The 13,800-nt window shown below is 46.1% G+C and overlaps 1 protein-coding gene across 1 annotated transcript in view; it reads left to right on the top strand.

Annotated features, from left to right (window-relative positions):
- CTNNA2 (catenin alpha 2) overlaps positions 1-13,800 on the top strand; it is a 519,756-nt gene that overhangs the window by 473,426 nt on the left and 32,530 nt on the right. Inside the window, 4 exon segments of the mRNA XM_033160941.1 lie at positions 5,337-5,373; positions 5,376-5,517; positions 7,700-7,805; positions 12,703-12,837. Of these exon segments, the coding sequence (XP_033016832.1) occupies positions 5,337-5,373; positions 5,376-5,517; positions 7,700-7,805; positions 12,703-12,837 (420 nt within the window).

The following is a 13,800-nucleotide window of genomic DNA, read 5'->3' as shown; positions in this document are numbered from 1 at the left end:
CCATCTAGTCCTGTTCTCACAGCAGCCAATCAGATGCCTATAGGGAAGCCCACAAACAGGAAGAAAGCACAATATCTCTCTCCCGTCATGGTCCCCAGGGCATACTGCCTCCAACACTTGCACACATGTTGTCAGAGGAGGATGACTTTGGAGAGGGGGTGGGTTGTCAGGGGCTGAGGAGGAGGAATGGTGGAGACCGCCTCCCCATCCTGACCCTCCCAGGGAGGAGGAAGAGGAAAACAGCATAGATACAACAGTGGTTTGCGAGAGGTCACAGCTCAGAGACGATGAGGGGAAAGTTGGGAAATAATGGGAGAGGAGGAGCAGGCAGAGCTGGAGAAGCAGCCAGCTGACATGTAGTCACTGGAAAACATTCCAGACCCACCATCTCCCAGAATTTGGCGGCCTTGAAAGTAGGAGAGCAAAGAGCTCAAAGACAGAGGGCACGTAGCAGTACCTGTAAAGGAGTGATATGATGACAAATGAGGAAGTGGGAGAGAAGGGGGGTAGAGATTCACTTGGGACCAATGCCATTATCCAAGAGGCTGGGCTATGGCCTCTCTCTGTAAAGTCCGAAATGAAAAAGGACTGCAAGAAACTTTCCCTTGTCTTTATACTTTCCTGGGCAACCAGCTGGGAGCCGCTGACAGCATCCTGACACATGTGCACTTGTTGTACACTGTGAAGTATGTGTGGTTTAGGGTAGAAGATCAACAGTTGAAATGAGATGCCCGATTCTGCCCTTTGCTGTGTTTCTTCGAATGCGCTGCAGCTGTGAGCAGGCAGGAAATGAAATTTTAAAAACCACTGAGGACACACAGTGCGTGCCACACTCCACAAAGTTGTCCATTAGTCATGGTTTCCAGTCTGTTAATTTGTCTTGGAGAACTGTTGCACGTTGCTGAGTCGTCTCTGCAAATCTAATTGCAGCCAAAGACGCTCGTTACTGAATCAGGGCAATTCTACCAGGGTAATTGTTTCATGATAAAGCGAAGATGCTGTCCCAGGTGACCTTAACTTATGCAAGGAGACTGCCGATTAAGTTGACAAGTGACCCTGGCAGACGGAGATGCTCGAAAAGTGAGGCTCGTTGAACCCTCGGGGTATTTCCACTCTTGGATTAATGGTTTACCTTTTGCTAAGTAGCCTGCAACAGCTGAGATAAGAAACCGGTGTAATTCTAGGCCAGAATCCAGAGGCAGAATCTATCCAGAAGTATGACAATGCAGTTCCGTTGATGGGTTTTTCCATCGTTAGTTCTGCTTACTGCTTCCAGAAGATAAAATTAGGAGAGATATAATATCAAGAGGAAGGGTTAATACCAGGCAAGATATTTGATTGTGTCTGTTGTGCCAATTCCCTTGCTTGCCAACCAAAAAACCACTTGCTGATTATTTGAATCACTGAAGATTTCTCAAAAAGCAGAATCTGGCTCCAGATTTTGATTTTGGTTGGTCACTAAGGCTGTGTACACACACACAGCATTTAAAGTATGCTTCTTAAGGATCCTGGGAGCTGCAACTGACCTCCCACAAAGCTAATTCCCAGCACCCTTAACAACTTCAGCTTACAGGATTCCTTGGGGTCACGTGCTTTAAATGTGCTTCAAATGGGTGGTGTGTATGCAACCCCAGTGCTGTGAAACCAATGTGTTCTAAAGGTTTGCCCTTGATGCACCAGGCAATAATCAAATGTGTGCTACAGCACCTAAGACTTTCAGCTGGGTTGATGGGTCTATCTCTGTGGATCAGGCCCTGGTCTGTATGGCCTTAGGCGCCTTTGCCAACCTGGGGCCTTCCAGATGCTTTTTACAACAGCTCTTATCAGCTGTCAGGCTGGGGCTAATAGGAGTTGTAGTCCAAAACATCTGCGGCATTCCAGATCAGTGAAGACTGCCTTAAAGGTAAAGGCAAAGGACACCTGACAGTTAGGTCCAGTCGAACGACTCTGGGGTGCGGCGCTCATCTCGTTTTACTGGCCAAGGGAGCCGGCATTTGTCCGCAGACAGTTTTTCCGGTCTTGTGGCCAGCATGACTAAGCTGTTTCTGGCGAAACCAGAGCAGCACACAGAAACGCCATTTACCTTCCGCCGGAGCGATACCTATTTATCTACTTGCACTTTGATGTGCTTCAAACTGCTACCTAGGTTGGCAGGAGCTGGGACCACAACGGGAACTCACCCCGTCGCGGGATTCAAACTCTGACTTTCCGATTGGCAAGCCCAAGGCTCAGTGGTTTAGACCACAGCGCCACCCACATCCATTCCAGATCAGTGGAGACTGCCTTAGACACTCCTGAATATGTCGGTGCATTTTGCATTGCTGTAGCACCGACAACTGTTAACAGAAAAGGGTTGCACATAAGGGGCTAGTATTGTCAAAAGCCAGTAGACATGAATGGCTAAAAATGGTCCAGATGTGATTGTTTCTCCCCCGCTCTTCTCCCTCCAGAGTCTATTTATTTAAGTATTTCTCAATTTCAATAATCTACTTTTACTATTCAAGGGGGAAGACAAGGAAAACCCTGAACTACCAAAACTTCCTTCCCAGCCTCTTCATTTTCTTATTTATTTGTTTTAAAAAGTAAAAATAAATGAAATGAAATGGGAGACTCCCGAGATGCAGGACTCTTCACCCCAAACTAATACCTTCATGTTTGTGCAGAGCTGTTGTAGAGCACATGCAGAAGTGTCCATGGCTGTGTAAAGCTGGAGGCTACTTGTGGCTATAATACCACTCACAGAAGCTGTTAGCCTTTTAATAGCTCAGTGTTTTATCTTTGATTAGAAATATATAAAACAGAATATGCATGCCTTGCTGCAGCTCCTACAGAAAAAGGCCCATTTCTTTTTCCTTCTAAGGAAATAGCGCTTTAAAAAGAGGCACAGGGGTGTCAAGGTTAGTGTGTCAGCTAAGTTGGGAACTACGCCACATATCAGTAGCAGAGAAGGGGTTCTGCAAGTCTGTACATGTACACACATCCAGGTATTTATCATCTTGCAATATGGAAGAGCATCACACACATAAAAGAAGCTCATTTCTTTTCTTTCAGATACAGTGGGGGCTCAATTTCTTTACCCTTTTTTCTTTCAATGGTAGAATCTTTTGCACGCTAACATTTCAGACTGCTGAGTTACATTGATAAGACCTAATTAAAACTCCGGCACAGAATTCTAATTTGATTAACTTGCCAATTTTCTCCATTTTTTTTTAATCTCCTGCTTCTAGATAACCTTTTTTAATCCTGGTTTCAGAAAAGGTCAATTATGAATTTTTTAAAAGCCAAGCACTTTAAGAATACGTAGAGGGAGGCTACAGCTGATTGGAAGTGACATAAACAAGAAAAACTGTAATGACACTTAAATATATGTCACACCCCATTAAATGTGCAACGCAACTTGGTAGAACCCCTGGAGCCAAACAGTATCTCAGCCTGGAAATCATTGCTGAAAGTGCCTATTTGATCTTCAAAAGCAATTATTATAATTCTACTGTTCTGTGTTGCAACTTAGTTGCTGGTTTCTTTGGGAAGTTTGGGTAAGCTAGGATCCACCAGACCAGGACCAGCATCATCCCAGAGGCGATATATTTATTTATTCGTTTCATAAAAATTATACACCACTTGATTGTTTTTTAAATAAAATAAAAAATAACCATCAAAGCTGTTTACAAATGATAAAAAAATCAAGAAGAAGAAAAAATACATACAAATGTTAAAATACAGATTAAAATCACCTCAGGTTTCTAAGTATCTGGGTAAAGTAAAGGTAAAGGGACCCCTGACCATTAGGTCCAGTTGCGGACGACTCTGGGGTTGTGGCGCTCATCTCGCTTTATTGCCCAAGGGAGCCGGCGTACAGCTTCCGGGTCATGTGGCCAGCATGACTAAGCCGCTTCTGGCGAACCACGTTTACCTTGCTGCCAGAAAGGTACCTATTTATGTCATGGGATGCACACCAACAATGTGCAAAAGTAAAAGCATCCCAAAGTGCCAAAACGTTGACCCGTTTTTTCCACACAAAGGGTGGTAAACATATACCATCAGCCATAGAACTCTTTCAAGCTAAACCCCTAGCGCAGCTATTATATGGGGCCCAAATTTGGACTGGCAACCACCTTAGCACTCTGGAATCTGTTCAATCAAAGTTTTAAAGGCAGATCTTTTCTGTCCTGTCATGCATCCCAAATGCATCGTTGCGACTGGAGGGAAGTCTTCCTTCAGTAGAAGAACAGACCTGGCAAAGAACTTTTAACTTCTGGCTCCGCCTAAATCACCCCCCCCCCCAGTTTATATCTCTAGTACTTCAAGACCCCCCACAAAAGTGCTTGGTCCAAAACTGTTTATCAAAAACTTCTCTCCTGTGGCCTATCCCCACAACACCTACTCATGAGTGGCCCTACCAAAGCAAATGGTCCAATATAGAGCACCAGAACAACCTGGCCACCATAAAGAAATTTTGCCCCTGGTATGCTCATTTTCCAACTCCCCACTTTGATTCTCTGGCCCCATATTTGCACAAACTTATTATCCCAAAATACAGACGCGCCTTTACACTTGCAAGACTGGATGTTCTGCCATCTGTTGTACTGGAGGGTCGATTCCAAAAGATCTTACCTGAAAAACGACTTTGCCCCTGTGGAGATGGTAGTATAGAATCAGTGGCACATGTCCTCCTGTCTTGTACTCTTTACAAAGACCTGAGGAATGAGATCATCACCCCACTCCTACTAACCATTCCAGGGTGCTCAACCACGGCCATAATGCTCTTCCTTCTATCAGACCAAAATGGCCAGATAACAGCTAAGGTTGCTATCTTCATAGCTGGGGCAGTTAGAATAAGGCCCATTAACTGAATGATAATTCAGGATTCTAGTATGTGATTTTATATGAAATTTTCTGCCACTGAATTAGTGCCTCACTATTGTCCCTGCCACTAAGCAGTGGTGATCCAGGAAGTTAGCACAGTGACCTCACCTGACAAGCCACTTCTACCAGACACATGTTAACATACTGACTGTTTATCTCAGTATGAAACAACACAGCTGGCAGTTTTGGGGCCAACCATATTTAATACTCTGCTGAAGTTTCTGGAGTCAATGTTTTAAGCCCAGAAGGTGAAACGCACAACCTGTAGGGTGTCTGAAACCATTGATTTACTCCTGGAAATAATACAAATTGCAGAAGCAGACTATCCCAGCCAGTGCTATGGAATTTACAAAATCGAGCTCTTATGAACTGGTTTCTCCAGTTATGTGCAAGTGATGGAAATTTGTTCTTACGACAACTTCAGCTGTTCTTCTTCTTCTTTTAATTGTGCTGTTTTTGTTTCCATCCAGGCTATCATGGCCCAGCTTCCCCAGGAGGAGAAGGCTAAATAGCAGAGCAAGTAGAGATATTCCACCAAGAAAAGAGCAAACTGGATGCCGAAGTGGCCAAGTGGGACGACAGCGGCAACGATATCATTGTGCTGGCCAAGCAGATGTGTATGATCATGATGGAGATGACAGACTTCACTAGGTATGTATAATGACTCAAACATGATGTCCTCCTTGTCAGGTTCAATCCCCGACAGATCTGGGACAGTCTCCTAGCCCGAAGAGCTGCTTTTAGTCAGTGTAGACAACAATGGATTAGATGGACCAATGACCTGACTCTGTATAAGGCAGCTTCCTATGTGGGTAATTGACGAGGAGTTTAGGGGAGCATGATTGGTTCACCTGCACTGCACTTCTAGCCAAGCTGGTGCCGCAGTAGGCACTGCAACAAAGGCTTAAAATGAAAGATGTGTGGTGGGACGGGCACTGAATTTTGGCGTTGAACAAAAGCCCAAGTCCGGCACTGATTTCAAATGAGGATTTCCCTCACTTGAATACTTCTTTGAAACAAAATAAATAAATAAAACCCCATCCACACAGAAAACATCACTGTGAAAACAGGAAGCTGAATTAAATAGGCTTTGTTCTGATTCAGCAGGTCCTTTCTTGTCACGGAGAAACAATATATCCTTGCCTTCTCCCTTTAAAACTAGTTCATTGTTTAGGAAATATTATTTGCATGGGTGAGTGTTCAGTCATGTGGGGGCCTCAACTTCTGCTTGAGGTAGTACAGCCCATACAGAGATTTGTCACCTTAGAGCAGGCATCCCCAAACTTGGCCCTCCAGATGTTTTGGGACTACAACTCCCATCATCCCTAGCTAACAGGACCAGTGGTCAGGGATGATGGGAGTTGTAGTCCCAAAACATCTGGAGGGCCGAGTTTGGGGATGCCTGCCTTAGAGAGTCTGCCACCCAGACCACCTTGTGATGCCTTGAATGCTTCAAATAGAAAATGCCCAGGCAAAGGCAGCACAGAGGAGATTGTCTCATACTGAATCAGACCATTTGGTCCAACTAGTTCAGCGTTGTCAACTTTGATGGGCAGCAGCTCTCCAGGGTTTCATGGAAGGGGACATTCCCAGCCCTAGATGGAAGATCGAACCTGGAGCCTCCTGTATTCAGGGGCATATGAAGGGGTGGGGGTCGTCCCGGGTGCCATCCCTGAGGGGATGACAAAATGGCACACTGCAGGGGGTGACACTTACTGCGGGGCCTGGCCTGCAGTGAGCCTGAGCCACGCATCTCTCCTGGGTGTGGCGCAGTGGCTCAGGGCACCGCGCTGCCCAAAATGGCAGTGTAGTGCTTATGTCCGCCAGGCGGACTCCGGGCAGTCACCGCAGCGCCCCCAGGCAGTGCCCCCTGGGTGGATTGTCATGGTGCCCCGTGCATGGCTCACCCCACCCCCATGTGTGCAATCGCCCCACCCCCGCTGTTCCGGGTGCCAGGCAGGTAGCTGTGCCCCTGCCTGTATTCAAAGCAGATACTCCACTACTGAGCTAGGCCACCCTCCCCCCAAATGCATGGAACTGCATGAGGCAAGGCACAGTTTGTACATGAAAGGAGAGATTTTCTTGTTGTTCAGGCATGTGTCTTAAGGAGGCTGATTTTTCCTACCAATGTCCCGACTCTTCAGGAACACCTGGATTTTTGCACTCATTACTGCGATGAAGAATTCGACGGCCCCAAGGTGGTGGGGTTATTCTCTGACCTCTAGTTGCTACAAGCAATTCCAGTTGTTGTGAAGTAGAAGGAGGAACTGCAAAAAAGTGACTTAAAAACAAAGCTGCTTTTTTACTGCTTAATCTTAAATATATGCATTAGTGGGTCATTCAGCTTGCTGCAAATGTTGCTTCCCACCCCACGGAAACCCCGTGCCCCATTTCTGCATTTTGAGTTTGCATTAAGCATAGCTCGGGAATAACAGAGGGGTTCTATTTCCCCCCCTTTCTCATGAAAAAGCTTTGCATTCCACCAGGGACACTGTCTTAATGAGCACTTAAAAATGCACATGCTATTAAACATAGTTCATGAGCTTAGAGGCGAAATCAAAGAAAAGTGCTGCCAAAGCATTTGGAGCATATGAGGGAATCCAGAAGGCTTTTCCTTATTTTCCCCCCTGCTTCTCTCCTAATCAAGCTATGCTATAATAAGTAGTTGAAAGGTGATGTCGTACTAAATTGGGAAGACGTTCATACTACACTACAGCTCTTTTTTCTTTTTCTTTTTTGAAGGTTTTTTTAAAAAACCTCTTATCCAGGATATTAACTCTATTTATTTCCATAATTTAATTAGATGGCACTGTAATTACCTTGTATTTTCCAGGGGTAAGGGACCATTAAAGAATACATCTGATGTCATTAATGCTGCCAAGAAGATTGCAGAAGCTGGCTCAAGAATGGACAAATTGGCCCGTGCTGTGGCTGATCAGGTAATTTCAATGAACAAATCCTCTTACAAATAAGTTTTTAAAAATATATGATGGAGAGCTCTCATGCTCAGGTGCTGCAGGCATCTGGTTGGCAACTGAGAATAGGATGCTGGAATAGATGGACCACTGGCCTGATCCAGCAGGCTCCCTATTAGACTGTTACCATGATGCCATGCTAGTGTGCCCCTGGTGTTGGCACGACCAAAGAATTGTATTGGGGTGTCATAGAATCAAAGAATCATAGAAGGGACCCTGAGGATCATCTAGTCCAATTCAGGAATATGCAGCTGTTCCATACGGGGTTTGAACCTGCAACCTTGGCATTATCAGCACCTCGCTCTAACCAACTGAGCTATCCAGGCTCTCCGTGATTTCTCTTCTCTGACCTCCCGCCTTACCTGTTGGCAGGCAGGACAGGAATCATTGTAAAACTGGATTGTAATAATGATAATAATGAAACTAACCAGCTGCTTGAGGATTTCCCAAAGTCATCTGTCGTCACTGTGAGAACAGAATGCTGGACTAGATGGACAACTTGGCCTGATCCAGCCAGGCTCTTGTTAGCGTTCTTATGATCAGCAGAGCCAACCCCACCAAACATTTTGCTTTGCCTTTCATTGTATGCATCTGGAGTTGTGATGAGTGTGTTAAGCTTCACACAGAGCTACTTTCTCCTGCCTTATACCTTCCAGATGCTGAGGTCCAACACCCATCATCCATGGTCATTGGTGTTGTTGCTAAGACTTGTGAGAGTTGCAGTCCAGAAAAATCTGGCAGGCTACAGGTTCCTCATCCCCGAAATGCCTATTAACTGGCATTCTTCACCCTGCTGCCCTCCAGATTCTTGGTCCTTACAATCCCCATTCTCCTGGAAACTGGCCATGCAAACAGGAATATCTGGAGGGCATCACATTAGGAAAGGCTGGTGTAAAGAATGGGCTGCTTTATTCAGGGCTCCTGCCACCAGCTCTTTCCATGTCTCCTTCTCCCATTCCCGTAGCCATGGCAATGTTTTATATTTATTTTAACCATATTTTGAGAGACAGGGGTTTCTTTTAATAATAATAAAATCACTGGTTGTCTGGAAGAAGCTACTTCAATTTACATCTGGCCACTTAAGCACACTTTCAGAAAGAGCCTTCACCTGGGGAGAACAACTGTGCCAACAAGAGCCTCAGAAGAAGAGTCCCTCATGTACTCACAAGGAAAGTGCTGTGTGTGTTTCAAGGACAGCTTTTTATGGGGTGGTCAAAGTCCATAGAATACTATTCAACAGTGAACAACACAGCATTATGTAATTATAATTTGTTGTGTTGTGCAATGTACTGTGTTCTGTATACACATGATGTGTATTGATCTTGGCCTTGATGAAGAGCAGCGCTTGTAATTGGTTGGGGCAAATAAATATTTTGCAGTTATTCTTTCTGATATGGGGACAACCCTTCTTTGTTTTCTCAGAGCCGATCACAGACTCTGTCTCCTCTGCTCGCACAAAAAGGCATTTACGGTAGTTTGCTTAGTTTCAGAATGACTTAAAATAATGTGATGCAACCCAATCTGTTGGCTAGGTAATGCCAGTCCCCAACCCACTCCTGCTGCAAGAGAGCGTCACCCATTTCTGAAAATGCCAAGCCATTAAGTGCTGAACTCAAACCATTCCCAAAGTTTGAACCTGGCTGCTGCTGCAGATGATGATTATGAACCAAGAATGGGGAAGTATAAAAAAGACCAAATTATATATAACGTGAATTTCCCACCACCAAAACTTTAGAGCCCCTTAATGATCAAACTGCATTGTAGAAGTTGGTGTACTTTAAAAATTTGTGTGTGGTGGCCGATATGCCAAAAAAAAATGGATTTACCAGGATTTCTGACATTCAAGTAATAGATTTTGAACAGGCACATTTATTATTCTGTTGTTGTTGTTGTTGTGTTGTTGTTGTTTTGTTGTGTTTGTTTTTCCTTAACAACCCTTCACCAATATGCCGCAGGGTCACAGCATATGAAAAGGCAATTATAATGGTATATCCCCACCCATTACCCCAAAGTAATACAAGGAGGGCACCAAAATAACTTCTTCAATTTTCAAAGAGCAGGGTAAAGAGATACATCTTTAGCAACTAATGGAAGCAGTCAAGAAATGGTGCCAGATGCAACTCTGTGGGAGTGAGTTCCATATCTCTGGGGCCATCACTGAGAAGGCCCCCTCAGAAGCTGCAGCCACCATACTTTCAAGATTGATGGAACCATCAGGAGGGTCTGGCAAGATATTTGGGGCCCAAATCTGGGCTCCCCTAGTGCCAGCACTCTGCACTACTATTGTGAAGTAAGTGAGCTGGGAGAGCTTGCAACAGCAATGGAGGTCTCACCATCAATGCCAGGATGCTCCTAGAGGGCACCCATCAACATCCAGCGCTTCTTGCTGCAATCAGTCCAGTCCTCCAAGATGATGCCTCTGCCTCCTGATCTGCATTTGCAATTTCAAGTTTTAGGCAAATAGAGAATTTCCAGGCAAGACTTACAGAGAGTTCTCCTTGGTGCCCCAACATAAAGTACTCTAAAAACTTGCTGGCTGGGGCTTGCATGGTTCCACTCATCAGCTGATCATCTGGGCTTGCAGAGTGCTATGCAAAAATGGGTCATGATGTCACTGTGATGTCAGGTGATAGACAGGTGGGCAGTCCCACCCACCCAGGCGGCTTGGTCTGCAGGGGCTGGGGGAGATAAGAATTTAGCCTGCTAGATGAACCCATTTCCCTTCCCCAAGAGTTCTCTGAGAAAGCTCAGAGAAACTGACCTAATTATATAGAATCATGGAATTATAGAGTTGGAAGGGACCCAAAGGATCATCTAGTCCAACTCCCACAATGCAGGAATCACAGCTAAAGAATCCCTGACAGATGGCCACCTAGACCTCTGAACTCTCTCATTCCTAATAGTGAGTGATTTACAAAGAAATTAGAGCAGCTATTGGGCAGGAACAGGGCTAGCAGATAAGACTATTGGAGGCATAACTCCTGTTTAAAACCATCCAGGGTTACTTGTCCTTCTTTAGAGTCAGAGATATGTAGACATTTTATGGAAGTTTTGAGACCTCTGTGCAATGTAAACTTTTTATGGACTGTTGCATTTTTAATTACTGTTCTAAAGAGGGAGAGAGATCGAGAGATCGTAAGTTTAATTTGCCGCAATGTGCTTCTGTTGAAACCCTTTCTCAGCCCTCCAGAGAGTTTGTTTTAAAGTTTCTTTCAGATACAAGGGCCTCCAGAGTGGAATAAATATGAGTGTGTTAAATTGTTACTAAGTGGGAAAAGGCTCTCTTTGGGATTCACACTTGAAAGTTATGTTAAGTGTGTGTGCGAAAAAGAGAGAGGGTTGCGTCCAGCTAAATCACGGCACACGCACACAATGAGAGAAATGTTTCATGGCATTATCATATACGGAATTCATAAGAGATTAGGCTTCATTACCCCAGAGAATTTTCACAGCATTGTTTTTTTAATTTATTTATCCATTTGGGAGATGGAAAAAAAAACAGTGCCGCTGCTGTTAGATTGCTCCTCTGTATTCTCTTTTCCTGCCAAGTCTTTATCTTGATGGGAGATCTGCTTCCTCCTCCTCCTTGCCAAGTTCCAGATTGCAATGCAGCTCCCCAGGACTCTCCTGATGCTTCAGTGCTGCACATCTATGGGGAAGCTCAGTGGCAACGCATCTGCTTTGCATGCAGAAAACCTCAGGTTCAGTCCCTGGAAGCAGGGCCGTCTCGTCATAGGAGCTGGGTGGCACGGTGCACCAGGGCGCCATGCCCCCCAGGGGCGCCCCCGCGAGCCCGCCGGCATACTGGGCGCCCCTCCCCAACCCGCCCCCGTGGCGGCCAGCACGGGAGGGAGGTGGGCGAGCGGGGGATGAGGGGCGTGGCGCTGGAGCGGCGCGGGGCTTTGCGTGCCCTTCCCAGCGCTCCAGCTGGGGCTCCGGAGGCCGCCGGCTTGCAGCGCCACGCCCCTCATCCCCTGCTCGCCCACCCCCCCCCCGAGGGGCGGCCAGCGCGGGAGGGAGGTGGGCGGAGAGGCGGCCCACCAGGGGCGCGAGGGATCGTCACACCAGGGCGCCCGATCCCCTTAAGACGGCCCTGCCTGGAAGCTCCAGGTGAAAGGCCCCTGGCCAAAGCCCTGAAGAGCTCTGGCCTTTCATGCCATAGTTGTCAGAACCAGTGATGGATGGCAGGACCAAATCCTCTCCTGCGCAAGGATTAGGGAACCTGAGGCCCAGGGGCCAAATGCGGCCCCAATTCTCTCTATCTGGCCCTCAGGTCTCTCCTCCCTTCCCAGCACTGGCTTGGTTTGACCAACTTTAATTGTGCACAGTGCGGTTTTGATTTGTACGATACATCACAACAGCGCCACAGGTGACATTCCGCCATTGGAGCAAAATGATCCGTTGACAGTTGTGATGTGACAAAACGGCTTCGCTACTGTCCTTGTGAAAGGTTTGCGGGCCCGAAAGCACCTCTTTTCAACGTGGTCCTTACTGCAAATGCACCATTTTTATTTTATTTTTTTTACAAAAATGTGCCTTATGCATCAGTAAAAACCTTATGTTCAGTGCAAATGGAGCCATGTCCTAAGGACTCTACTTTACAGCTCATCAGGTAACTGACAAACAGTTCTGGTGGTGTTTCCTCCCCTCCCCTCTCTGCCTACGGGTCCCTTTGTATTTTAAATCACTGTCTTGAGCTATGCTAGAGAACCATCCCTTGTTAAATATGTAGCCAAAGGGTTAAGCAGAACAAATGCCTCTAATATGGTGTTCACAAACCTGCCCGTTCTTCCCTGCATGTGAGGCATATAAACCAAAGCCAATCAAATACATGCTGTTTATCTCTTTTCTTTATCTACAGTGTCCCGATTCAGCCTGTAAGCAAGATCTCTTAGCGTACCTGCAGCGCATCGCCCTGTACTGTCACCAGCTTAATATCTGTAGCAAGGTGAAGGCGGAAGTTCAGAACCTGGGAGGAGAACTGATCGTCTCGGGGGTAAGCCAGTTTCTGAATCTGGTCGCTGGCATGTCCTGCTTGCAAGTGAATTTCCAACCCTTCCCCGCCACCTCTCCAATTTGGGGGGTGGGGCATGCTTTGAAGAAGCAAAATACATCAGCTGATGATATGCAAGTTTCCTGCTATTCTTTTTTTTAAAAAAATGTTATCACCCTTTTATTTAGTTATTTGATTTACTTAGAGCATTTGTACCCTGCTCTTAGCCAAAAAGGCTCCCAGAGCAGCTTGCATGAAATCAAAGCAAGACACTCCCAGCCCACAGCTTACATTCAACACACAAGGGAAAAGGAAGGAAGAGGAAAATAAAACTCAGGTGCCCATTTCTAGACAGTTGATCCTATATTGACCAGCTGGCAGGAAGTGCCTGATGGAGCTGGCACTCCAGCTCAGCATGTACAATGAACCCTGCATCATCTCTCCCACTGAAGCAGCCTGGTGAAATTTCTGCCCCCAGATGACAGCCGAGGGAAGGGTGGTATTGGTGGAGCTGGCCTGTTGCAGCAAAGCCGATGGAGCAAGTTCTGCTTCTCAGCTCTCCCAGTGCTGGAATGGTTGTCCCCAAATGATAACCATTGTTATTCAAGACTTTATAGCTTTGATCTGCTATCAGTAACGCCCTCCCCCCGCCCCTTTGTATTTAGCAAAGGCAAGTGGACCAAGAGAGGAAGAGTCCTGTTCTTGTTATGCACCCTTAGATAATCTGAGATGGGGAGCACAGGTGACTTTAACCCTATGCATGCCAGTCTCAACTTCAGCAAAGGCCTTGTGAGCCATTTAATGCTCCACAGTTACTCATCATTGACCTGTGCTCAGTGTGCAGGAGTGAGCAACCAAGGCGCATAAGCAATGGGCATGTACACTTGTTCTGGAGGCCAAAGGAGCTTGGATACTGACAGCTGCCAACCCCTGCTCTATGGTGCTTGCAGAACTGCTTGATCCCCT

The sequence above is a fragment of the Lacerta agilis genome, chromosome 9 (genome assembly GCF_009819535.1).
Source record: "Lacerta agilis isolate rLacAgi1 chromosome 9, rLacAgi1.pri, whole genome shotgun sequence".
Taxonomy (NCBI): domain Eukaryota; kingdom Metazoa; phylum Chordata; class Lepidosauria; order Squamata; family Lacertidae; genus Lacerta; species Lacerta agilis.
Note: the sequence above shows the minus strand (reverse complement) of the source record. Positions and strands in the feature narration are given on the sequence as shown.